Source organism: Pipistrellus kuhlii, unplaced genomic scaffold (genome assembly GCF_014108245.1).
Source record: "Pipistrellus kuhlii isolate mPipKuh1 unplaced genomic scaffold, mPipKuh1.p scaffold_m20_p_3, whole genome shotgun sequence".
Taxonomy (NCBI): domain Eukaryota; kingdom Metazoa; phylum Chordata; class Mammalia; order Chiroptera; family Vespertilionidae; genus Pipistrellus; species Pipistrellus kuhlii.
The window spans coordinates 4,061,589-4,089,465 of record NW_023425529.1 but is presented as its reverse complement, the minus strand read 5'-3'; the positions used below and the strand labels follow the sequence as shown (position 1 = coordinate 4,089,465).

The 27,877-nt window shown below is 38.9% G+C and overlaps 1 protein-coding gene across 21 annotated transcripts in view; it reads right to left on the bottom strand.

The window, feature by feature from the left end:
- Positions 1-27,877, bottom strand: part of RBFOX2 (RNA binding fox-1 homolog 2) — a 246,819-nt gene that overhangs the window by 154,827 nt on the left and 64,115 nt on the right. For all 21 annotated transcript variants that reach the window (XR_006742748.1, XR_004991578.2, XM_036458820.2 and 18 more), the window contains exon 2: positions 15,582-15,632. Coding sequence is in view for 19 of the 21 variants with exons in the window: in XM_036458820.2 (XP_036314713.1) it covers positions 15,582-15,632 (51 nt within the window). In the remaining 2 variants the exon portion in view is untranslated. The remainder of the gene's footprint in view (positions 1-15,581; positions 15,633-27,877) is intronic.

Sequence of the window (27,877 nt, the reverse complement as noted above, 5' to 3'; positions counted from 1 at the left end):
TGCTACAGAAATAGTTAATGGCATGAAAAGGTATCTACAATGGAATAAGAAAGAGCTGGAAGTACATTACAAAATTTTGAAAATGTGATGACATTTTATAAGAAATTTTAAAATGTGTATATGCAAATACAGCTGTACAGAAATAAGATTAGACCAACAAACAATAAAAATATAAAGTTAAATATATCAAATACTTTGGTCTGCTGTATTTTCTAAATTTTCTTTTATGGATGTATATTGTTTTTAAGAAAAAGTTTACAATAGAAATTTAAAAATTACAAATATTTTAAAATATATTTTATTGATTTTCTAAAGAGATGAGGGAGAGGGATAGAGAAAAACATTAATGAGAGAGAAACATCAATCAGCTGCCTCCTGCCCACCCCTTACTGGGGATGAGCCCGCAACCAAGGTACAAGCCCTTGACCAGAATCGAACCTGGGACCTTTCAGTCCGCAGGCTGACGCTCTATTCACTGAGCCAAACCGGTCAGGGCAAAAAAATTACAAATATTCTTATCATTTTCTTAGCAGATACTATAGCATGGCTCTAGAGTAAAAAAGACCAGGATTCAAATCTCTACCACTTAATACATGTAAACTTTAGCAGTCACTAGAACCTGTAGCCTTGGTATGCTCATCTGGAAAAAGCAGATGAAGATGAACACCCTAGCAGAATGCTGGGCAATGGTCTTCAGTAAGTCTCAATGTCCTATTCTCCGGCAGAGGTTCTCAACGTGATCAGAGTCACCTGGAGAGCCTGCTGAGCCGAAGAGCTGGTCCCAGCCCCAGCGTTTCTGACCCAATGGGGAGGAGGAGACCATGAATTTGCATAAGTTCCAAGGTGATACTGATGCTGCTGGTCTGTAAAACACATTTTGAGGATCACTGCTCTGGGTAATGAGAGCAAAGTCTTCTTAGAATATGCTACGCAGATATTAATTGCGTGCTCTTTCAGAATAATAATACTTCAGAAATATTTGCACAGTGGATACTGAATTAAATTAGAGCCTAATATTGCCCATTCACTTAAAAATCTCAGTCCAAATATGGGATAACTCACTCCAAGACATTGTGACTGCACTGGGGGATGGGAGGAGGGCGCAGGGAGAGCAGTCTCTAGCAGGCATCTTCAAACTGCGGCCCGCAGAGGAGTCTGATCCGGCCCGCCAGGTTTTTTGGGCAGTGAGCGCAGCCGAGGTGTTACAGTAGGAATTAGTAGTTCATATAGTCCGGCCCTCCAGCTCTCTGAGGGACCGTGATCTGGCCCCCACTTTAAAAAGTTTGAGGACCCCTGCAGGGTCAGAGTGCTTGCTTTGCTCCAGGTGCCCTCTGCTGACGGAAACAGATATAGCCACTTGCTCCACGGCTCCCTCCCTTTTCTCCTCTCCTCCCAGGAGAGCCAAGAGTCCTTGGAGTGTGACTCAGACTTGAGGAAAGGTTTCCAGTTATGAAATTTTCCTAAGCCCATCCACAGTCAGGATAAACCTTTTCTTCTGTCAGCTTTCCCCTTTTCTTTTTACCTGCAGCTTATCTCCCCAACAGTTAACTGCGTCAGGATGGCAGAACAAGTGAACGGCATTTATCATAAAGGTACTGCATGTGGATTTTAATTTGCAACTGCATTTCACTTCAAAAAAAGGCTAGCATTGCCGAAACCGGTGTGGCTCAGTGGATAGAGCATCAGCCTGTGGACTCAAGGGTCCCCGGGTTCAATTCCGGGCAAGGGCATGTACCTTGGTTGTGGGCACATTCCTAGTGGGGGGTGTGCAGGAGGCAGCTAATCGATGTTTCTCTCTCGTGGATGTTTCTATCCCCCTCCTTTCCTCTCTGTAAAAAAAAAATCAATAAAAATATATAACTTTTTTAAAAGGCTAGCATTTAGCACAGTGGGAAGAATTCCTTTTGTAAACAGTCTCCAATGCAATGTGAAACCCTGATAGTATTTTAAAAAAATACTAACTGATGAAGCATTTAGTTTATTTCAATGAAAACTGTTTTATAGCACCATTCCAGGCAACTAAAAGTAGTTTGAGAAAATTTTAGAGCTGGTAAAGATCTCTCGTATTATCATCTCTAACTTCCTCATTGGTATGAGGAAACTGAAGAACTGAAGAGGTAAAGTGACATATACAAAGTCACAGACTCAGTGACCAAGCCAAGTTTCCTGACTCCTGCATGACTCATGGTCTTTCCACTATATTATGCAGTCTTTATTTAGAAACAGTTTTCATTTAGTCATTATCAAGACAAGGGTAACTGAATTTTAACCAATTCATAGAGGGTAAGAAACTAATGAACATGTAACTATTCCTGAGAGGAGAGGGAGAGAAAAAAAATCTATCTTTTTCTACTGTAAAAATTAAGACTTTCCTACTATCAATACTTTCTTAGTAGCAATCATTTTTAAATTAAGTTAATCTTTACAGGATCAAAAACTGCACTGATTATCAGCAGTTTAAATGTCTAAATCAGGAGGAGGCAAACTATGGTCCATGGGCCAGATCTAGCCTGTGGCTTCTTTTTATACTACCCACGTACAACATACAGACCATAAGCTAAGATGGTTTTTACATTTTTAATGGGGTGTGGGGATCAAAAAAAGCATAATCATGTGACATTTTTATGAAATTCTAATTGCAGTGCCTGAAAATAAAATTTATTAGAACACAAACCCATCCTCATGCCTTTATACTAGTATATAAACTATGGTTGCTTACTTACTACAGCAGCAGAGTTGAATAGCTGCACCAGAGACCGTGTGGCCCAAAAGAGTCTAAAATATCTCTCTGATATCTTTATATGAAATGTTTGCCCATTCCTGTTCTAAACTATTGATAAATGTGATATGTGAACCTTTGTTCAAGTCAAAGTATTGGGTTATACGTCCTATGGAGGTTCGGTCTCAGTCGTGAGCTCCCCACAAATTTAGCAGGAGTCCTGCACAGGGTGAGTGGATGCACAGGGTGGATGGCCTGTATGGCCTGATCTCTCCTCCAAACAAGCAGAGGGCACTGTGCTAGGCTTTGACATGGTTTTTAATTGCTATTTACCAGCAATGCTATAAAAGCATTCCCACTTTATAAATGAGGAACCAAGCACAAGAGATAAGACAGGTTAAACATCAGGCCTAATCTAGAATTTGAATCTGGCCTGTCTGATACCAAAGTTCTCTGATCACTCCCCAGTGCTTTTTAAACACGTCCCAGTCAACTGAGAGGTTTATGAGCAAAAGGAAGTCCAGAGGGTGGGGCTCCACTTACATTTTTTTATATATTGTGTCCATATAATTTGTTTGAAAGGGAATTTTCTGTTAGAAAATGTATTTAGATGGTCAGCATACCTCTTTAAAAGCTAAACTCTATGCCACTTATTACCACCTTTGGCAAATCTCTCACAAAAATGGAAAGCTTAATATTCTCATCTACCAATGGAGATGAAAACTCTGATCCCCTACACACAGACCATGCTGGGGTCTCACCAAGATCAAATGAGAGTGAATATGAATCTCGCTACACGAGATTACAGAAATAGAGAATTATCGTGTCAGAGATGTGCTGGAGAGGGAAGCAAATAAGGAAATAATATTTGTTGCTAACTGAAGAAAAATCAAACCGGCAAGTAAAATGTAAAAAAACAAACAAATGCATGCAAGTAAAAGTAAATAAGTAAAAGAAATGTAACCAGTAGAAATATCATAAACTTTGAAATCTTGATGATTTGCCAGATTGAGGGAAGAGATGGGGGAATAGAAAAAAAAAATGGGAAGCGATTAAGATGTACAAATTGCCAGTTATAAAAACAGTCACAGCATAGGAATTATAGTGAATGATATTATTATAACTATGTGTGGTGTCAGATGGTTACTACACTTATTGGGGTGATGACTTCATAAATTATATAAATGCCTAATTACTACCTTGTACAACTGAAACTAATATAACATCATATTTCAACTGTAATTAAAAATCTTAACAATTATTAAAAAATAATAAACTTTGAAATCTAACACATTTAAAATTAAAACCCAGCTTCCCAATTAATAGCTACATAGCCTTGGGCAATGACTTAAATCTCCTTGAGCTTGGTTTCCTCACCTGAAAATGGGAAGAAATAAAATAATACCAGCTAAATGCTTTATACAGGACAGGTACAAAATCAGTGTTCAATTAGTGTTAGCTCTCTTTTCATGGGGATCCCCCACCACTTGTTACCCTGAAATTAACACATACGTGCTAGAAGTAATATATGAGTTCCCTGTACCAATAACAAAATAATAGAATTAAGAAGCTAGAAACATCTTCAGCAGAGATGATTCTCTGATCCACATGACACCACAAAGCTTGTTAGCATAGGCTGGGGTCCGCAAACTGCAGCTCGTGAGCTACATGCGGCTCTTTGGCCCTTGAGTGTGGCTCTTCCACAAAATACCACGGCCTGGGCGAGTCTATTTTGAAGAAGTGGCGTTAGAAGAAGTTTAAGTTTTAAAAAATTGGCTCTCAAAAGAAATTTTAATCGCTGTACTGTTGATATTTGGCTCTGTTGACTAATGAGTTTGCCGACCACTGGCATAGGCTAACAGAACTCTAAAGGAACAATGAAAGATCCTAATAGTGGGAGGTACACAGTCCCCCGATGAAAAATTCTACTAATCTAATAAGGATATTTATTGAGTGTTCTATGGCTCCATAAAATGACAGATTTACATTTAATATCCACTTGACCAAACTCATTAAACTTGTCAGAGATTCTTTCTTGGTGAAGATCAGATATCTAGCTTCTTAAGTATTAATTTTTCATATCACTCTGGAAAAGCAAAGGCAATAAAAATCTAGTAAAAGTCTGAATAAAATTTTTTTCTTTGTCCACAGGAAAAAAATCCCAACAGAGTAAGCTCTATATTTCAAGAAGACTGAAGATAAGTTTACTTTTTAATTTGCCACTTTACCAAATTCTTACTGGGCATTTACTTTGTGCAAAGTACATATATATATATAAAAGGCTAAGCGACTGTCACATCCGAAACAACCGAATGGCCAACCAAACAGGCTGTGTGGGGTAACCAGGCTAGCAAGGGGGTTAGTGAGGGACGATCAAATGACTGAGCATCAGCCTGAGTGGGGCAACCAGGCCCATTGGGGGGGGGGGGGGGGAGACAATTTGGGCAGCCAGGCCGGCGGTAGGGGCAGTGAGGGGCAACAAGGATGGCGGGGGTGGGGAAGCACTATGGGGAAACCAGGCCATTGGGGGGGGGGGGTTACTATTAGGGGCGAGCAGGCTGGCAGTGGGGGACAGTTGGGGGAGACTATGCCGGCAGAGAGGGCAATTAGGGGTGACCAGGCCAGCAAGGAGGGCAATTAGAGGCAATTAGGCGGGCAGGTTAGCAGTTAGGAGCCAGTGGTCCCAGTTTGTGAGAAGGATGTCAGACTATCAGTTTAGGCCTAAACTGGCAGTTGGACATCCCTCAAGGGGTCCCAGATTGAAGACGGTGCAGACTGGGCTGAGAGGACCCCCTACCTCTGCACGAATTTCATGCACCGGCCTCTATTAAAAGAATAGAAAGAAGCATGACAGAGTCCTTGTTCGCAGAGAACTGTATGGGTCATCCAACCTGTTCTCCATAAGCTAACAGGCAGTGAGTGATAAAGTGTCATTACGGAGAAGAAAGAATGTGCTTGGGAGTTCAGTGGACATTAAGATTCCCAAATAAGTGCTGCAGGCAAGGCTTCATGGAGGAAGTCGCATTTAAGGTGGGATTCAAAGACTAGACTGTATTTAAACGTGAAAAATACCGTAAGAAATTAGAATTAAAAAAAAAAGAAATTAGAATTAAAATCTATATCCAATTTTAAAGCTATACTGCCCTGTCCCATAGTGTGTCTAAAACACGAAATACCTTCTATGACACAGAAGGAAAAAGACTGGGGCCAGATCATGGAAGGTGCAGAATATCCATCAGACAGAGTTTTCAGCAGATAAAAGCTAAGCAGAGTAATGAGATCCCAGTCAGATTAGAGCTGTGCTTTTATTTAAATGCATGATTACATAGAACTTGCTGAAATTATTTTCTGGTGGCACCACATTTTCTAACAAAGACCTTACATCATCTATTGTATTCCTTTGCCTCTCTAACTCAAACCTAAATCCACTCAGTATAATGGTATACAGCTAATGCTACTAATAAAAATATTTAATCTATAACTGAAACACACAACTGTATTTTTTGTCAACTATGAGACCTTTTGCCTTATCTTTTTCTTACCTAGTTAGTTTCATTCTAAATCACCTGATGAATAACTTAGATTCATATTGACTTAGATGGCTGTCTGTTGAAGAACAAAGGGTTGAGAAGACATATGAAGCTTCTGAAAAGTAGCTCACAAAAATGGTAGTCAGGGATGGTTGTGAGAAGACTATCTGCTGTTTGCTGGTACTAACCACTACAGCAAGAATATAGCCCACTAACTACTTGGCTATCTTAAGCAATTCAAGACAAAGTTCCTAATTTTGAAAATTGCTAATAAAAGAAATCCTATAATTTTCCTTTGTAAATAGTCCCAGTGATTAACAAACTTTAGACAGATAATTCAGATGGCCACAGTAAAACTTCTAATTATAATATAAATCAACTGCCTGAATACAAAGTATTAGGTCAATCTACTACCGTGTTTCCCCGAAAATAAGACATCCTCCGAAAATAAGACCTAGCACATGGAAAGATAAGACATCCCCTGAAAATAAGACCTGGCGCAACTTTGGGAGAAAAAATTAATATAAGACACTGTCTTATTTTCGGGGAAACAGGGTAGAAAGCCAAGCAGTGAAGTTATGATCCATCCATCAATAAAACATTTGTCTTACTTAAGCAATTGGATCAAGAATTGAATACAAACTGACAGCCTAAAATCACAGCAACCCTAAACTGAGCAAAACAAGGCAAAGCTGGGGGAAGAAGTCAAACTGTGGCATAAGATACAGAGTGTGACAAAGAAACCAGGTACAAAAGAGACTAGAAGAAAAGCCAGATATACTTCTATGCTTCTGGCTCAAGTCACTCCATCCACAGACCCATGGCAGTCCTGCTGGATAAGAGGTTAAGTGATAAAATCTCCTTTCGTTTCCATAACGGAAGTGTGGCACGCTCAGGATGCACAAAGTCAAACCCATTAGAGCCTAAGAGTTCTTAAAGGAAAAACAAGAAAATGGGGCAGAGATGAGAAGAGGCTTTGTAGATTACATGGAAAGTTAAAGGCAGGTCAGTACAACATCACAGCATCAACCATTAAGTCACTCTTGACCTAGAAAATTTTTAGAAATGTAATCCTTACAGCCACCTTACAAAAGTACTATTATCCTCACTTTCACAGGTGAGAAAACTGTGAAATAGTCTCATGCTACAAACAACATGTTAAATGAGTTCAAATAATTAGAGAAATTAGAAAACACTTCATAAAGGAAATTAAGGTGTAACCAGGGATGCCTAGAATTCTGCTGGGAAGTGGAGAAATATTTCAAGCAAAAGGCAATAGGAAGAAATAAATATCCAAGACAGATATTTGAAGGACTGTGAGGCATACAGAGCTGAAGAAATATACGAATAGGGTGACAATGAGCCAGGGAAGTTTCAAGAGACTTGAATGTCTGGCTCAGTTTGGACCTGATTCTGTTAGTCATAAAAGCATCAAAAATGACTCTTTTTCTGTTGACACTACCAAGACCTGTAATGAGTTAAGTAAGTAAACTGACATATTTCATTTCCCTCACACAAAAAAATTTTCTTGAAAATATAGCAAAGCTATGTTCCTAAGCTAGAAATTTCAAATCTATAGATATAATTCATTTCAAATGGTAAATAACTAAGAATCAAAAAGAGAATAATGAAAAAGACAAATAGAGACTGTGAAAACTAAGCATTTCCTTTTAAAGCTTCCCAAAGGCCTCTTCCAGGGTACTGGATCTGCTCCCAGCTCCCTTGCCTTTTCTTTAAAATTTGAGGCATGGTTATGTATTTTTGAAGGATATAGAAAGAAAGTTTAGAAGTTAATTTGAAATTATAAAAGGCCAGCAACTAATAGGAAGGAATTAGTATGTTTATTGTAGAAAGCAGGGAGCCTCCTTGGACATCAAAGAAGGACTGTGGACCTCAGAAGGAACATGTACTGAGGGAACGCGGCTGCTGAAATGGACAACGGGCCTTTGAGGAGCTAAAGAAGGCTCTCGTCTCAACACCTGCCCTAGCCTTGCCAGATGTCACGAAGCCCTTCTACCTCTACATGAGTGAGGTAAGGGGCATTGCCAAAGGGATTTTCACTCAGACTCTAGGTCCCTGGAAGAAACCTGTTGCCTATCTGTCTAAGAGACTAGACCCCGTGGCAGCAGGATGGCCAGCGTACTTCCGGGCAGTGGCCACCACATTGCTGGTGAAGGAGGCAGATAAGTAGACTTTGGGCCAGGAGCTAACCCGGATGGGCCAAGCTTTTCTCCTGGACCAGCCCTGTGTCCGGTTTTATAAGACTTTGGCCATCAACTCTAACAAAGAAGCTGTATTTAGCCTAGCTGGTGTGGCTCAGTGGTTGAGCAATGACCCATGAACCAAGAGATCACCGGTTCGATTCCCAGTCAGGGCGCAAGCCCAGGTTTCAGGCTTGATCCCCAGAAGGAGGCAGCTAGTTGATGTTTCTCATCTATGTTTGTATCTCTTTATCCCACTCTCCTCCTCTCTCTCTAAAATCAATAAAAATATATATATATTTTTAAAAGAACCTGCATTTTAAAAACTCTTACAACTCAATACTAAGACAAACAAACCAAAGTGGGCAAAGACTTGAACAGATGTTTCAACAAAGACATATAAATAGCTAATAATAAGCACATAAAAAGGTACTCCAAATTGTTACTCATTAGGGAAATGCAAAATTAAAACCACACTGAGCCCTGGCCAGGTGCCTCAGTTGGTTGGAGTGTCATCCTGAACACCAAAAGTTATAATTTATGGCACACATACCTAGGTTTCAGGTTCAATCCCTGGTTGGGGAGCATACGGGAGGCAACTGATGCATGTTTCTCTCTCCCTCACTCTCTACTATCAATTAAAACATATCCTCAAGAGAAGATTTAAAAAATTTTAAACACAATGAGATACCATTACACACTCACTATAATAATAAAAAAAAAAAGGTCAATAAAACCAAGCCACTTTGGAAAATAGTTTGACAGATTCTTTAAAAGTTCAACATAAGCTTACCATAAACCCCAACAATTCCACTCCTAGAAATCTCTCCAAGAAAATTAAGACATATGTCCATGCAAGACTGTATGCAAATGTTCATAATAGCATTATTTATAACAGCTAAACTGGAAACAGTCCAAATATCTATCATCTGGTAAATAATAAAATGTGGTACATCCATATAATGGAATACTACTCAGCAATAATACAGTGATACTTAATAAAAAGTAATAATATAGTGATACTACAACATAGACAAACCTCAAAAACACTATGTGAAAAGAAAGAAGTCAAACACAAGACTACATACATATGATTCCATTTAAATGAAATGTCCAGAAAAGACAATATTATGGAGTCAGAAAGCAGATCAATGGTTGCCTAGGGTTGGAATGGGTGTGGAGATTGAGTACAAAAGAATTCAATAGAGTTTGGGGGAGAGGAGATAGTGGAAATGTTCTAAAACTGAACTGTAGTGATGATGGCACAACTCTATAAATTTAATAAAATCACTGAATAAATACAATAAGTGAACTTTATGTATGGGATTCATATAGTGCCATTTCAAAAAGTAATTATTAAATATATATTTACTCCTATATTTTTATGTATATATTTACTAGTCCAGGGGAAACAAAAAGTATATAAGGGAATGTAGTCATAATATTTTATGATTCAACTATAAAAATATTTAATCATAATAATATAATTATTATGCAATCATAAATCAATAATGAGTCCAAATTTAACCCAAAAAATGGCTTTATTTGAAAGGAGACAGTGTTTGTAAAACTTAATTTCTGGTCTTAAATAACAGGAAACCAAAGGATAGGGTGGTGTCTAAAATTGATAAATCAAGAAACAACAAAATAAGCATATTATTTAAATACACAGAAGTAAGCAGCAGAAGAAATAAAATGGCTCTTTCCCAGGAGGAAAAAGCTTATAAACGATCTGCAGAAGGCAATCTTAAGCCTGAGCTGATTACATGGTCTGAGAAAAGTGCCTGGAACAGTAGATATAGTTACTAGATCTTTGTCCACTAGAGGGTGCAAGGCAACACCACAGAAGGACCTCAACCAATGATGTCAGATACTGGAGAGAAACCTCAAATATAACTTTGCATGAAGACTGAAAGTGGGGTTCTAGACAACCTAATACAGGGGTTGGCAAACTGCAGCTCGTGAACCACATGCGGCTCTTTGGCCCCTTGAGTTTTTAGCAAAGGGCAGCTTAGGAGTATACTAATTAAGTAAATAACAATGTACCTACCTATATAGTTTAAGTTTAAAAAATTTGGCTCTCAAAAGAAATTTCAATCTCTGTACTGTTGATATTTGGCTCTGTTGACTAATGAGTTTGCCGACCACTGACCTAGTAGAAAGAAAAGAAAATGGTTTCATACTTTCTATAATTGAAAGGCAAAAATTTTAGTTCATAAAAGCACTGAATAAATACAATGAATCTAGGGGACCAATAAGAAAATTATTATATACTATGAGACACAAAAAGAGGTATGAAACACTTTGCTTCTGAACCAGTCATTTTAATCTAGTCTCCACTTGGGAGAGGGGGGTGAAAAAGAATTTCTCACTCAACAAATAAGTTCTAGCTGGAATCAATATTTAGCACAGCAAATGATAAATTTATTGCCTAGAGTCTAGACAATCTAGGCTGCATTTGGGGAAGAAGGGTCCCTTCTAAAATTCATTCTTCACTGCAACCAGTATGTTGTTTTTAAAAATGTAAAATAGATCGTGTCACTTCCCTGCTGAAAACCTTTAAAGGCTTAGCATTAAATTGAGGACAATATTCATTTATTCATTCAACAAACATGTATTGATCTTCCCCTACACACCAGGCTCTGTTCTAATCAAAGTCACAGCTTGCGCAGAACTTCTATTTTAGTGGGAGAGACAGACAATAAAGTACCTGCACTAGACAACCTCAGATAATGATTAGAAATGTGAAGAAGGTAACACTGAGCTGTCAGTTATGTGGACAACTTTAGGTTGGTACAATCAGAGAAGGCTTTTCTCTGTGACCTGAATAAAAAGGTGGTAAGGATCTGGTGATGATTACTGCCGGTCTAACGGTGGAGGAGACAGTGGTTCCACAGGCCTGAAGCTAGGACCAAGCTTGATGAGTTCAAGAATGAAAAGAATGGCCAATGAGGTTGAAGCCAATTATAAGAGCTGCAGGAGTCAGAATTACAGAGATAGGCAGTAGGTTACCCTAAGAATGCTCCGATACCAACCCATATGGTGGGATACTATTCTGCCCCCCTCCCCAAAAGGAATGAATACTGACTCATGCTAGTGTATGATGAACCTTGAAAACACTATGCCAAATGAAAGAAGCCACTCACAAAAGACCAGATATTGTATGATTCCATTTATATGAAATATCCAGAATAGGTAAATACACAGAGACAGAAAGATTAGCAGTTACTGAAAGCTAAGGTGAAGGGATAGGAAATAGGGAAAGGGGATGAGGTTTCTTCAGGGTACTTTTTTTTTTTTTTTAACAAATAATACCTTCCATGGCCATGATTTAACATTTTTAAAAAATATATTTTATTGATTTTTTACAGAGAGGAAGAGAGAGGGATAGAGAGTTAGAAACATCGATGAGAGAGAAACATCGATGAGAGAGAAACATCGATCAGCTGCCTCTTGCACACCCCTTACTGGGGATGTGCCCACAACCAAGGTACATGCGCGCAACCAAGGTACATGCCCTTGACCGGAATCGAACCTGGGACCTTTCAGTCCGCAGGCTGACGCTCTATCCACTGAGCCAAACGGGTCTCGGCCAAGGCTACATTTTTAAGGACAACAATTATTAGAATTTTGTTTATAAAACTATACACTGCAATTTATTAGTGGGTCAGGAAGGAAATAAATTTTAGTCAATCATCTGTAGGTCATATCAACAATGTTTAATGGAATTAAAATATCACAGTGCTTAGAACCAAAAGATGGCAAGGGGTTGGTCTTAGGATTCCCATTGTATGTTCCAGGAGCCCCTGAAAGCCATCACAAATAAACAATGTTAGCAAAAACAGTAAGCTTGCTATGCAGAACTAACGCTAATCAGATGGTTGCTCCTAAACCTCTCCTATATAAAAACTCTGGAGCTAATGCACACAAATACTCTGTCATTTAAAATATATTACAAATCCACAAAATATTCCAGCCTTAGTCAACACTTGAGGGCTCACGTAAGCACATGCACATACACATAAATCACAAAGAAACTGCCAGCGAGGAATCTAAACCATTACCTTGTACCAACCTAAAATTCTGCAGAGCCTCCGATAAAACACTCAGCCTTCTGAGCTGGTTTTCACCTCAGTAAATCTGGAACAATGTTTGTCTCCTCCACTTCCATAAAGAGATCACATTAGCATGCACAGTAAAGTGCTTGGAGTGCTTCCTAAAAGCAATGGACTGCCAACTCATAAAGCTTGTTAATTCATTGGGAAAGAAGACCAAGGTGACCTTGCATAAAAAAGCAAAACCTCTACAAGGTGGTGGGTCTTTTCCCCCCTCCTTTCCTTCACAGGTTTTAATTCAAGTTTGCTGCCAGGGACTTGAAAATAGCATGAAAAGGGTCATTAAAACAGTGAGATGTTAGTCTACTTTGTGCTACAGAACTTGGTTGTAATAATCTTTAATCACAGGCCATACACTCCTAGATCTAAGGTTGAGCTGCAAAGGGCCTATGAAGCCCCCAAATGGTATACTGAGTGAGAGGGCACACATGCACATGACTATATTTTCCCTTGGGTGAATCAATAATTCCCCATATAGAGGAAGGGGCCCTCAACAAATAAGACAAATTTTAGTTCTTATTCAGCTACTAGCTTGCACTGTTACCTTGACTAAATCATTTTAATCTCTGTGTGCCTCAGTTTCCTTATTTTTCCAAAGGTAATATTTGTTTTATTTACTTCAAAAGGTGGTTGTGAGGATGAGAAAATTTTGATGAAAGTGCTCTGCACCAATCAAAAAACTGTAATTTTTATCTCTTTTAAAATCACCAGTAGATGCTGATAAAAAGCCTGCCTGGGGATGGCTCCTATCTACCTAGAAAGGAACAGTAAAAGAATTAAAGGATGCAAATAATGACACAATTAAAATTCAACTTCCTCCCACTTCCCAACTCCTGGATTTGCTGAGCCAAACCACTCTGGGGAGATGTAAAGATCACAAGTTCAGTCTCTGCCCAGCTCAGGCTGCTCAGTGACCAGTGTTTCACACTGATAAATGCTTCCCAAGTCTCAGAGCACAAAGTGAGAGTTCATAAGGTTAGGCGCATTAATTAGCAGTACTCATTTGGATTCTGTATTCATCAAATAAAACAAGCAGCTATTCAATATTTGCTTATTCACACTACTCTAAGATCTCGAATTCAAAGATTTGGCCAGAGAACAGGAAAATAAACTAAAATAAACCTGTTCCCATCAGAATGTGCCTCAAAGTGAATGAGAAGCTTTACACATGGCAAAGGGTCTGCACAGGCCTAGAGCAGAAGTAGTGTAAGTACTGAACGCACAGGTTACAGAGGTGGGCTCCTGCTGCAAAAGAAGAGAAAATAAGTAGCTCCAAGCAAAGCCTCTACTTTTTTGTGCTTTAACAAATTCTTCTTCATTCCTTTTGCTTGACTCCTTATTGATCTGTAATGTCCACAGGAAGATCAGAGCATTATACAGTACCCTTTCAGATTCTTTTAAACTCAGTAAGTCTATTCCCATACTTTACACTTCAATTAGTTTTATCTTTGTATATTTAAAATCAGCCTGCATGCAAAACAATAAACACTTTGTAAATAATTAAATACATGTATCAGTATGCAAGATTAGATTAAGAGACTTCCTGTGACCCCTTCTACTTTAAGAGTCATAGGTGAAAAGCACAGAAATAGAAAATATCACTCCTTTAAAGCAGCCCACAGACCTTGATTTGCTTACCAGAATCCCCTATAGGAATTGCTATATATCTGAATAACAAAGCCCAATCTTAGGCCTACTCAATCAGACTCCTGAGGGCTAGATTTTCAGGCAACAATATTTTTCTGATATATGAACATGATATAGAACTACTATCTAAGGACATATATTTTAAAGCTTACAGAATCTCTAGAGCAAACCCAAACTCTATACTCTTTGGATATGAAGTAAATGACCCCATCTTTCACTGAAAACTTCCAGAGACCATCTTAAATTCCAACAGCAATGATCTCATAGAGATAAACAGAGGTGAGCAGCACTTTATCTCCCTTGTTCTCCAATTCTCCCTAGGGCCCTTGTGATGACAATCCAGCACCAAAAGGGTGAGAACTGGGCAGATCCTCTCAAATCTGGAAACCCCTCCCCCCAGAGGTGACTACTGATTATGGGGCCATCCTAGTTTTTAAAATCAGCTGCAGGGGCTTTGATGAGGTTCAAGTAATTCCTAGAAAGGGGAACTGTGTCAACTTTGGGTTAGCATTCTGATGACACATATCCCTTGGACAAGTCTAATAATGGTGGCACATACAAGAATCAACCAGTAAATGCATAAGTAAGTAGAACGACAAATCAATCTCTCTTTCTCTCTCTCTATCTCTCTCTCTCAATAAATAAATAATTAAATAATTAAATAAATAAATAAGATTTTTTTAAAAGAATGTCAAGGAGGTAAATTTCAAAGACTAGGTGTCTTAAGCCATACGATCTGTCTGAAGCAGCCTTACCCATTCTTCTGCCCTAACTCTGCTCCAGCCTCATCTGCTCAAAGCTTCAAATAGCAAAGGACAGGGAAGGCATTTTATACACTCACCTAAACCAGACAGAGGATGTCCCGTAGGATGCAGTTCTGCGCTGGCCCACAATAGGGCCTGGGCTCTTTCCAGCGGTCCTCCCTATCTAACAAAGAAAGACAGCAGAAACTTCCCTTCCACAAGCAAGCCTTCCCTGATTAAAACCATATGGCTGAATTCCCCAGGGAGGAGAATGGAATTTTCTTGTTGCAGATTATTGCAGGACTAAAAAAAATTGTGCAAGTAGCAGCTAAGTAACAGAGGATAAAGAGACAAATCCAGCATTTAGAATTATGAGGCACCAAGAAAACCTAGTTTAAAATTATTATAAAGCCTGGAGAAGAAAAATAAAAGCAATTATGATTGCACTTGAGTGATTTTTCCCCCTATAATATCCACAATTTCAATAAGGTGATTACAATACTTTTAACCATATCACTCTCCAAAATAAATAATTTCAGGACATGCTGGCTATCATAGCATCCTTAGTTACACACACACAGACACACACATACACATCATCTGAGTTATAAATAGCAGATACCAACCTGGCTGTCCCGTGCTGGGAATCCATGATAACCTGGGGTCAGAGGCTCGTTCTACAAGAAGGAAAAGAAAGGAAAACTATAAGAAAATGTTAAGAATAATCCAAATTGATGAAATATAAATCCCTGACCAGACCCTAAGATGCTCTGTTGCTATATTCCACTCTAGCTAACTACAAACATTTCCCAGTTCAGAATCCACAAAATCAAACACATAAGAAAACCATTATTTGCTTACAAATCCTCCTTGTTCAGATAAATCTATTTCTTTCCCAGTATACCAGTATATCAACCACGTAGCTACTGGGATTTGGGGCCAAACCATTCCTACCCTCACACTGTGGGACTTTAGCATCCCTGGCCCCTAACCACTAAAGCCAGTAGAAGTACTGAAACCAGGACAACCCAAAATGTTCACACATTTCCAAAAGTCTCTGGTTGGAAAGGCGACAGTACTACCTCTACTGAGAACTACCTCTAGCCCCGAAAAGTTTTAGCCCTTCCTTCTACTAATCTGTTCTTTTAAATCTGGATGAAATTCCACCTCTGTTCCAGACTTCCTCTAACACCCTATATTATGTTGTGGACTCCAGTAACTCCTAACATGCATACTTGTTAAAATTTGTTTAAGTTACTTATACAATTTAATTTTCATGTTACTTATGACTCAATAGATCTTATTTTTGTAAAGGTGTATCATATTCAGTGTCTCATATTCACATTAATCATTAAATCTAGATCTTTGAGGGCAAGAGTGATAGTTAATACAAACCATACAAGCCCTAACTTAGTATAGGGTCATACAATATGAGCACTTATTTATGGCTTACTGGACCTATTCAATCATTAGGTCAACATATATTGAATACCTATATTTTCAAAACACTGTTTAATGGCTCAAAGTAAGAAAGATGAAAAAAAAAAACCACCCACAAAAAACAAGTCCCTTTCCTTCAAGGGAACTTTTAAATGGGAGGTACACACAAAGGTGTAAATAAGAGCTTATGGTGCTCTTGTAATTTTTTCTTCCAAGTGCTCAACACAGCTACCTGAAAGACCCTCATACTCTTCCATCCATTTGTACTTGCATCCCTACTAGCAGAATAAGAAGAACTTTTATTGATAGGGCTTTCATAAAAAGAGTGTAAACTTTCAACCTAATGGTGCATCTGCTTTGTTCATATCCATAGCATTTATAATCAAAGTCCACACTCCTTTCAAAAACTTGAAAGCCAGGATTCAACTTAAGCTCACCTGCAGACCCCATGTCTTGTTCATCATGGTTTTCCTACGATTTAGCAGTGTCTAACACATGATGAACACCCAAAATAATGTGTAAATAAATAAATGGAGTTCAATAACCAGAAATTATTTGGGCATTTAGTCGCTGATTCAATCATAGATAATCTGGCGCTCTTTTTTTATTCCTAAATCTTTTTCTGGACATTTATAAATTAAGTCTCTCTACAGAAAACACACAAAAAGGTAACTGCCTTAAAAAAGCGCAGGTGCCAAAATAATCTTGAGAAAAAAGTGCAAAGTTCGAAGGACTCATACTTTCTGATTTCAAAGTTTACTACAAAGTTCAGTAATCAATGTAGTGTAATACTGGCATAAGGACAGACATATAGACCAATGAAACATTACTGGAAGTCTCAAAGTAAATCTTTAGTTAAAATAAATTGAGTTTTGATAGGATGCCAAGAAGAAGAAAAAAAAATCAATGGAGGACAAAGTATCCTTTCAACAAATGACGATGGGACAACTGAATATTCCCATGTAAAAGAATGAAGTTGGTACTCTATCTCAGAACATATACAAAATTAATTCAAAATACATCATAGACTTAACACCACAGAACTCTTAAACACAGGAGTAAATCTTCATGGCCTTTGATTAGGTAATAGTTTCTTCAATATGACACCAAAACCAGAAATAAAGAAAAAAATAGGTAAATTGGATTTAACCAAAATTTTGCATATTAGCCTTTTCTTGTATAGGATAATATTCAATTATAGATATACTAGAGGTCCAGTGCACGAAATTCATGCACGAAACTCAGCCCAGCCTGCACCCTCTCTAATCTGGGATCCCTCTCACATTCCATGACTGCTGGCTCCCAACCACTCGCCTGCCTGCCTGCCTGCCTGATTGCCCCTAACCCCTTCTGCTTTCCAGCCTGTTTACCCCTAACCACTCCCCTGCCAGCCTGATCGATGCCTAACTGCTCCCCTGCTAGCCCAATTGCCCTTAACTGCCTTCCCTTGCAGGCCTGTCCCTTCCAACTGCCCTCTTCCGGCCCAGTCACCCCTAATTGCCCTCCCCTACAGGCCTGATCACCCCCAACTTCCCTACCTTACAGGCCTGGTTCCTCCCAACTGTCCTCCCCTGCTGGCCATCTTGTGGTGGCCATCTTGTGTGTTGGAGTGATGGTCAGTTTGCAAATTACCTCTTTATTATATAGGATATCACAATGTCCACTATCAACTCATGAACATTTGGATTGTTTCTACTTTTTTGGCTATTATAAAATAATGATGCTGTGAACATTTGTGAACAAGGTTTTGGGTGGACATACAGTTTCATTTTCTTGCTTATACCTAGGTGTAAAATTGCTGGGTCATATGGTAAATCTGTTTTAACATTTTCAGGGACTATCAACTGTTTCCAAAGCGTCTGTACCATTTTACATTCCTATCAGCAATGTATGAGATTCCAATTTCTCCATACCCTTCCCAATACCTGTAATTGACCAACTTTTTTATTATAGCCATCCAAGTGGGTGTGAAATGTTATCTCACTGTGTGTGTGATTTGCATTTCCCTAATGACTAGTGCTGTTGAGCTTCTTTTCATGTCTTTATTCACCATTTGTATATCTTCTTTGGAGAACTTCCTGTTCAAACCCTTTGCTCATTTTAAAATTTGGGTTGTCTTTTTGTTGTTGAGTTGTAAGAGTTCTTTATACTATATTCTGAATACAAGTCCCTTATCAGATATATGATTTACAAATATTTTCTCTCATTCTGGGGTTTCCTTTTCACTTATTGGTGTCTTCCTCCACCCCCAGCTGTATTGGGTTATTACTGATATATAACATCATGTAAGTTTAAGGTATACGATGTGTACATTTGATTCACTTATATATTGTAAAGTGATTACAACCTCAGCCTTAGCTAATACCTGCATTATGCCATATAATAATAAAAAAAATTTTGTGTGTGAGAACATCTAAGATCTCCTTTCTTAGCAATGTTCAAGTATATAATATAGTACACTGGGCCTCTAGTTCAGCAATAAACAGGAATGCAGTACTGATACAACATGGATGAATCTTGAAAACATCACTGTTAAGTGAAAAAAAGAGAGAGAGAAAGAAAAATGGCTATGAATTGTACAATTCCATTTATATGAAATATCCAGAATGGGCAAATCCATGGAGAAAGAAAATAAATTAGTTATTCCAGAAGCTAAAGGGGAGGAATGGGGAGTGATTGCTGATGGGTACTAAGTTTATTTTTTGTAAGGAAATTATTCTGGAATTAGAGAGTGGTAATGGATACACAATACTATAATTATATATTAAAATCTACCAAACCACTAAAAAAAAAAAAATACTTTATAAGGGCACGATTTATGGCCTATGAATTATGTCAATAAACCTATTTAAGAATAATAATTACAGGCAATGTTGACTATCATCACACAAATTTTTACAGGGAGACACAGATAGCTTCGACTGTAACCAAAGAACAGGGATCCTTTTGAAATCTACAAGCACCTTGTTTGTTCTTAATTCTACAAACTGTTTTAACACCATTCCCTACAGATTTTAACAACAATGATAATAACACTAGATACTAAGCAACTGATCAGGTATAGTTTCAAGAAGGAGGTTGTAAATAGGAGATGATAAAGTAGAGCAACTAAGTGGAAAAGCAAACTTTCAACTTAGGTCTGTTGCACTCCAAAGCCCCTGCTCTTTCCATTTTATCAAGTTCTCTTCTTTAATAACCATTCCATGTTATTCTTTTATAATGAGTATTTCAAGATTGTCTGAAAAAAGAATTATATAATTTAAAAAGTAATCAAAAACATCCAAAAGCATAATTAACAGTGATTCAACACTCCCAGAGAATATGCATGTTTAAACCATATTCTTAAGTACAACAATGCACAAAATTTCTTATAAAGAATAAAAAATTACATTCCTACAAGCCTGTATTGTCAAAACTTGAATAGCAAGGACAGATAAAACAGCCTTCGCAAAGCAGTACTCTTCTATGTCTCCATCTCACAGAGAGGCCATTTGGAAATCTCCAGCCCTTCGGAAATGTCCTGACTCTCTGAAAGTGGCCTGTGCTTAATGACAAAGGCCGGCTTGCCTTTTTAACTTTATCATGCATATATCTCTCCCTTCAAAATACATTAACTTTGGATGTCTTTGAAGTTTATAAAAATGATCCTATTTTATGTATTTTTTAGCAATTTCCTTTTTTTACTCAACACTAGTGATCAATTTCACTAATTCTGACTACTGCATAATATTCTAATTTATGAACATGTCACTATTTACCTTATTTTCTTGTTAATATACATTTAAATTGTTTCCAGGTCTTTGTGTTTGCACTCAAACAATACTCCTATAAATGTTCTTTCAAATTTGAGGTATTTTTTATTCATGAGATTGGTGAAAATAATACACAAATTGTCAAGAAGAGTACATAGATATCTTCACATCTAACAGTAGGAACTTAAGTATATTGGGACCACTGTTTTAGAAAGCAGTGACAATAATTATTAAAATATTAGTGCAAGTATTTTCCTATAATTTCACATCTTTGATTTCTATCTAAAGAATCACTTGCACATGTGCTCAAAAAAGCATGTGCAAAAATTTTCAATAGTTTGTAACAATGAAGAACTAGAAAGAACCTCAAGTCTCCATTAAAAGTAGGAAAATAGTATCAACTATTATTTTAACATCCTCTGTACAAGTTTTTAAAAAGGTAAAATCTCTATAAATAGTTAAGTCATATTAAATTATAGCAAATCATTTATTTTTTAATTATAATACATTAAATTTCTACATACATATAAAAAAATAATTTAGCCCTAATTGGTTTGGCTCAGTGGATAGAGCGTCGGCCTGTGGACTCAAGGGTCCCAGATTCAATTCTGGTCAAGGGCATGTATCTTGGAACAGGCACATCCCCAAGTAAGGAGTCTGCAGGAGGCAGCTGATCGATGTTTCTCTGTCATCGATGTTTTTAACTCTCTATCCCTCCCTTCCTCTCTGTAAAAAAATCAATAAAATGTATTTTTTTAAAGTAAATAAATGCACAAAGACATAGAAGGATATATAAAAAACTTGTAACTTCTAATAGTGGTTACCTCTAGGGAGAAGAATAAGATCTGTGGAAGGTGGAGAGGGCAATACTTTATCTGGATTGTTTGAATTTTACAAAATGTAAAATTCACTGGCTGCTTAGATGCTCCCATATGCATCTGTGTTAGAAAAATCAATTTTACAAAACGTAAGATTTATGTATTCCTGTGTACAAAAAATATATAACTACTAGTGTTTCATGTTTTAAAAAACTTACAAAAACACCTTCACATCATCTTATTTAATCCTCACAATACAGAAAATATATTTGATAACCCTCATTTTTCAGATGACAAAACTAAATTTCAGGAAGATTAAGTGACCTGCTTAAGGACAAATAATAGTGGTTGAGCTGTCATCAAACCTCGGTCTTAAGTCCACACCCAGTACTTTTGCTGCTTCAAGACAAGTAGTGAAAAAACATTCCCCTGGTCCAGGTAGGGATGATCAGGATTGTCTAAAGATCTGATTTTTTAATCGGTGTAAAAATAATAACTGACATTTAAAGCCAAGATGGAATCACAAGAAAAGCTAATCAAGCAGATGGGATACAAATCAGGTATGTTAAACTCTAAAGAGGAAAGAAAGCCTTTAGCAGCTATGTGCCTATACCTAAGACCTATTGGCCTAGTGAGACTGAAAGAGTTAGAAACTGACTCTGCCTAAGCAAAGCACAGAGAACGCTCAAAAATAAAGTGGCCCTGGCCAGGAGGCTCAGTTCCGTACACCAAAAGACTACAGGTTTGATTCTGGGTCAGGGCACATAAGGGAGGCAAACCAATTGAAGTTCTTCTCTCAAATGGATGTTTCTCCCTCTCCCTCTCTCTTTTTCTCTCTCTAAAATCTATAAAAATAACATGTCCTTAGGTGAGGATTTAAAATAATAATAAATGAAATTGATACCAACCACAAGAATCCTTGCCGACTACAGAGGACAGCAAATAAACCAGTTTAGGAGTTTTCAATTAGTGAACATGTGCAAGAATAACAGAAGAATCTTTAAGTAACTGTCCAGCGGCAATGGATTGCGTGTGTATAGTGGAAACAGAGAAGTGAAGGAAAATATCATCACACACTGTATTCTTCACTGGCTGCTTAGAAGCTCCCATATGCATCTATGTTAAAAAAAAAAATCAACGTAAGCAGAAGAATCCTTCATTGAACAATTGCTTTATTACAAGTACTGTGCTGGTATAGTTGCCCTTGAGGAGCTCAGGGTCATAATTACAAGATAATGTGACTGGTTCTATAACTAAAGTCTATAAAAAAACAAACAAACTATAGACTTCTGGAAATATCAGATGATCTTTTAAAAGGTGAAAGATTTATGCGATCTGAAGAGAAACCAGAGTATATCAGAAGATCTTTTTAAAAAGTGGAGGAAGGTAGGGGGGAGAATAACCTCTAACTCTTACTGGAGGACAAGAACACAATACTCTAATGGGCTGATGCATGCTGAAAAGACCATTTCTAAAACCACTTTTCTAAATGCATTTGGAAAATCTTCAATATCATCTATTCTATATACGATAATAAAAGGCTAATATGCAAATTATCCCCTCAAGCAGGAGTTTGACTAACCAGTTGTTCAACCAGGGGGTGGGGCTGGCTGGCCAACCAACTGTAGCCCCTCTCCTTAGCCAACCCCACCCCCAATCAGCTCCCCCACTCCAATCGAGGGTGGGGCCAGCCCGCCAACCTCCCACGTCCCCTCCTCAAGGCCGGCCCAGCCCAATCAGCCCTAGCGGGGGTAGGCACACCCATGCACGAATTCGTGCACAGGGCCTATAGTATATATAAAAGACTAAGCGACTGGCTGACGAGCTGACCAACCTATAGCCATGATACACACTGATCACCAGGGGCAGACATTCAACGCAGGCGCTGCTGAACAACAGCAACTTTGCAGAGTGGCCTCTTGCACTTTGGGACCACTTGCAGGCGTCTTCAAACTACGGCCCGCGGGCCACATGCGGCCCGCAGAGGAGTCTGATCCGGCCCGCCAGGTTTTTTGGGCAGTGAGCGCAGCCGAGGTGTTACAGTAGGAATTAGTAGTTCATATAGTCCGGCCCTCCAGCTCTCTGAGGGACCGTGATCTGGCCCCCACTTTAAAAAGTTTGAGGACCCCTGACTTAGGGAATGTGGGGCTGCCAGTTTCAGCCCAATCCCAGCAGGCCATGCTGAGGGACTCCACCTGCCTGCGGGACCCTGCTCACTCCGCAGATGCCCTTCGAGCCCCAGGGCCACCCCAGGTGCGGCTGGCCAGGGAGGGAGTGTGGGAGGTTGGCTCCAGGGCGTGTCCAGCTGTCTCACTCAGTCCCACCCCGCCAGCCATCTTCTAATTAACTTACTTTCAATGTGCATAAATCCGTGCACGGGGCCTCTAGTTTCTGAATAATTAGCCAATATATTTGCCCATTCCAAATTAAAATTTCCCAGAATACTACATGTGACAAGGAAATAAAAGTACTGTTTCCTGAAGCATTTTAAGAAACCAATTAAAAGAAAGATGCTAGGAGGACTTAGCAATATTTAAGATTAAAAAAAGCCCTGCTTCTTCCTAGCTGGTTTGGCTCAATGGTTAGAGTGTTGGCTCTCTGAGTAAGGGTTGAAGGTTCAATTCCGATCAGGGCACACTCAGCCCCAGGTCTGGGTGAGAGACCAATCAATGTGTCTCTTTCACATCAATGTTTCTCTGTCTCTCTCCCTCCCTTTCACCCTAAAAATCAATGGGGGGTAAAATCCACAGATGAAGATTAACAAAAAGAAAAAGCCTGCTTCTGTTACAAGAGTTTTTCTTCTTTCTGGCTTCTATCACTAGGAGGAGGATACAGAAAACTGAACATGCACAGTGAAGTTATACCAAGCAAAAAAAAAAAAAGTTTAAGAACCACCGCTGTCTCTTATGTCTAATAAACTCAAACCTACATCACAAAATGGAAGGTGAAGGAAAATACTGAGAAATGAAACAAAATAAAGTCTTGCCACCATGCCCCTTAGGGAGAGAAAAGCAAAAGGAATCAAAGGAAAGAAAGAAACAACATTTATAAACAACATTTGGGCAGTGTTACAAGCCCAGATTTTCCATTGACTTAATCCTGGTTGAAAGTGAATTTCACATTACCTTACACACATTTAACAACTGAAGGAAAGATGAAATTAGACCATACTGGCGGAGAGAAAAGCAAATCACGTTTTCCAGGGCAAATCACATTTTCCAGGTTTCACTACCTTATTTTGCAGCCAAAGTTATGGTTTTCAAGTAGTAAACCTATTTTTGAATTGGGACATGGGAGGGAACACCACATGAACTGAAGATATGCCTAAATTCCATATGCTATTCATGCAAAATGAATCCCAGCAACAAGTACCTTTGGCCTAGGCAGACAGATTAGTAAAAGACCAGGTATCACTCTGCTTCCAAACCATATAGGGTTGGAGATACCCACAGATAAGATAAAAGCTTATAAGGGGTATGAATCTGGTGGTAAATAACAACATAGTCCCATTAGAAGGTCTACTTGGCAACTGGTAAATTGAGCTTTCATGCTCCAATAAAATAATTTACTCCACCTCCCTATCAAGACAACTGATGATAGTTCTTTGTGACACTCACCACTCCATCACAAACATCTGTCTCTCTTTTTAAGTTACAAATGCCCTAGTACTGTGGTCGGCAAACTGCGGCTCGCGAGTCACATGAGGCTCTTTGGCCCTTCAATGTGGCTCTTCTACAAAATACCATGGCCTGGGCAAGTCTACTTTGAAGAAGTGGCATTAGAAGAAGTTTAAGTTTTAAAAATTTGGCTCTCAAAAGAAATTTCAGTCATTGTACTGTTGATATGTGGCTCTAGTGAGTAAGGAGCTTGCCAACCACTGCCCTAGTATAAATATTTTTTACATCTGACACAATAATTTGTTGGGTCTTCAAAACCCACCTTTGGAACACACTAAAATTGTCCTTTTCAGAAATAGTCACAGATTTCTAAGAGATAACCAATCAAATCCCCTTTCTTTATAGGTGAGGAAACAGACTTAGAGAAGTGCCCTGTTCATAGTCAGTCAACTAAGCAGACATAAAAAAAAGAAAATAGAACTTAGATCTCTTGACTCTCAAATCATGTAAGCTCTTCATGCCTCAGACTCTGCTAATTGCAGATACAGCCAGCTCCTTTCATGATACAATAGAGAAAGCATGAACTTTGGGAGCCAAATACTAGCTGTGTCACTTTCTAACTATATGAGTCTGGTTAAATTAATCTCTCTGAATCTCAATTTTCTCAACTGTGTAATAGACAATCTCTACCTCATAAAGTTGTGAGGATTAAATGAGAACTCACCTGGGTGAAATTTATCTGGCAAGAGTTTAACATACAAAAGAAGCTCCATTAAGAATTCCTTCCCTAACCCTATGTCTATCAGTTGCAAATTACTTGAGAAATCAAATCTTTCTAATGGAGTTTAGGAGTTTAAAAAGGTAGTCTTTTTAAACTCCTAAACTCCATTTTTAAACATAGTCTCATTCTCAAAAGTAACTCATTTCCAAATAACTGAACTTCAATTTTTCTTAGCTTATTCTAAAGTCAGTTCTTTGGGATTATGTGCCAAATGGTCATCTGGCCTCACTAGATAAAAATTAGTAATTTTAAAAATGGCGGCAGAGTAAGTGGATGTTTCACGGACATGCTCTCAGGAGCAAACTGGTATTACAACAAAAATACAGAAAAACTTCCTGAATAATCAACAGAAAACTCACAAGAGAGAACCTTGATACCAGCAGATGGAAAATGGATATCGCATAGAGACTGATGTTCTCAGAGGAGAATGATGCCAAAATTGTGTAAAATCCTATCTAATCAAAGAGTAATATGCAAATTGACTGTCACCCCACCACACAAGATGACCACCCCCATGTGGTCAAAGATGGCCAACACAAAATGGCCGGCAGGGCAGGGCAGTTGTGGGCAATCAGGCCAGCAGGGGAGGGCAGTTGGGGTTGACCAGGCCTGCAGGGGAGGACTATTGGGGTGACCCAGGCCTGCAGGGGAGGGCAGTTGGAAGGGACCAAGCCTGCAAGAGAAGGTAGTTGTGGGTGATCAGGCCAGCAGGGGAGGGCAGTTGGGGGCGATCAGGCCTGCAGGGGAGGACAGTTAAGGGCAACCAGGCTGGCAGGGGAGGGCAGTTAGGCGTGACCAGGCCAGCAGGGGAGAGAAGTTAGAGCAACTGGGCCAGCAGGGGAGCAGTTAGTTATCAATCAGGCTGGCAAGGGGATAGTTAGGGGGTGATCAGGCAGGCAGGCAGGCGAGCGGTTGGGAGCCAGCAGTCCAATGGGATCGGGCATAAACAGGCATACAGACATCCATCGAGGGGTCCCAGACTGGAGAGGGTGCAGGCTGGGCTGAGGGATGTACACCCCGCCCCGTGCACAAACTTTGTGCACCAGGCCTCTAGTTGTTTATATTACATTCTGGATCCAAATTACTTGTATTCTCTGTATTCTCTCTCCTGACTGAACCCAGACGGATACAGGTGAACTGAAACAAAACTTTAACAGCCACTTAACAATATACAGGACGTATATTATACTTAGTGTTTTCTATACATTATCACTTTCCATCCTCACTAAAACTCTGTGACATATCTCTGTTTAGCAAGAAAACTGAGGCTCAGAAAACTATGCAATTTGTCTACAGTAATACAAATCCAAGTCTGTCTGACACAAGTCCCTGCTGATTCTCTGCTATGGCTGTTATTTTAAGAAATAAACCTCTATGTACAGGGAAAGAATGAACACAGCAGGCCTGACTGCTATCCTTAGAAAGGGCAGTTGGCAAGGTTGGCCTTGGCAAGTATATGGAAACTTAGATTTCGGGATAGTTCTATTCCCAGAAGAAAGGGTGGCTCACTGTGGCTAAATTGTGCAAAACAATATGGTTTGTGCCAAACACCTGCTTTCCTTCTGGGAGTCTGGAGTTTTGGTGAGTGCTAAGGTAGAGGGTGGCTTTGTGAACAACCCTTCCCACCCACCCCAACAAAGAAAAATCTCAGCACTGTCTTTAATGGCTTCCCTGGTGTCACAACTCACTGCTGAAGGGAGTAAGCACATCCTATGTGACTCCACTAGGAGAGCACTCTTGGAAGCTTGATCTCAATTTCTTCTGACCTCACCCCAAACATTTTCTCCTTCTGATTTTACTTTATATCCGTTCACTATGACAAAACACAGCCATGAGTATGACTACATGCTGAATTCCATAAATCCTACTGAATCACTGGACCTAGGGGAGTCTTGAGGAGCCTCAACACAACCTATGACATGCCAAGCATTTTATTAAATGAGGGGGACACAAAGACGAATAGGGCCTTTGCCCCCAAGGAATTTGACAGTCTATTTAAATTTCCCTTCTTTCATTTCTGATCTTCACTTTAGTCTGTTCACCACTTAAAATAGATTAGGTACATTTCCCTGAGCTAAATTTCATTCTTAGTGCTGAAGTGATGATAAATATTTAATAACTCCATCAGGCAAAAGCTGAGCTACAAAGCTCTAATAAACTCAAAGGCCACACATTATTTTCCCTTTACTTTCCCCATCTTATTGTGTTCCTCATTAAAAATAAATTGACAAGCCCTTGTACATTGCTGGTAGGAATATAAAATGATGCAGCTGCTACAGACACGCTCAGCAGCTCCTCAAAGTTAAATATAAAGCTACCATATGGCACAGTAATTCCACTCTTAAGTATATTCTCAAGAAAATTAAAAACAGGTACTCACATACATAGCACTGCTATGAACATGTAAAACACATGTTCATAGCAGCATTATGCACAACAGCTAAAAGATGGAAACAACACAAATATCTATCAACAAATAACTGATAAGCTATAGCATATACATACAAAGAAGTA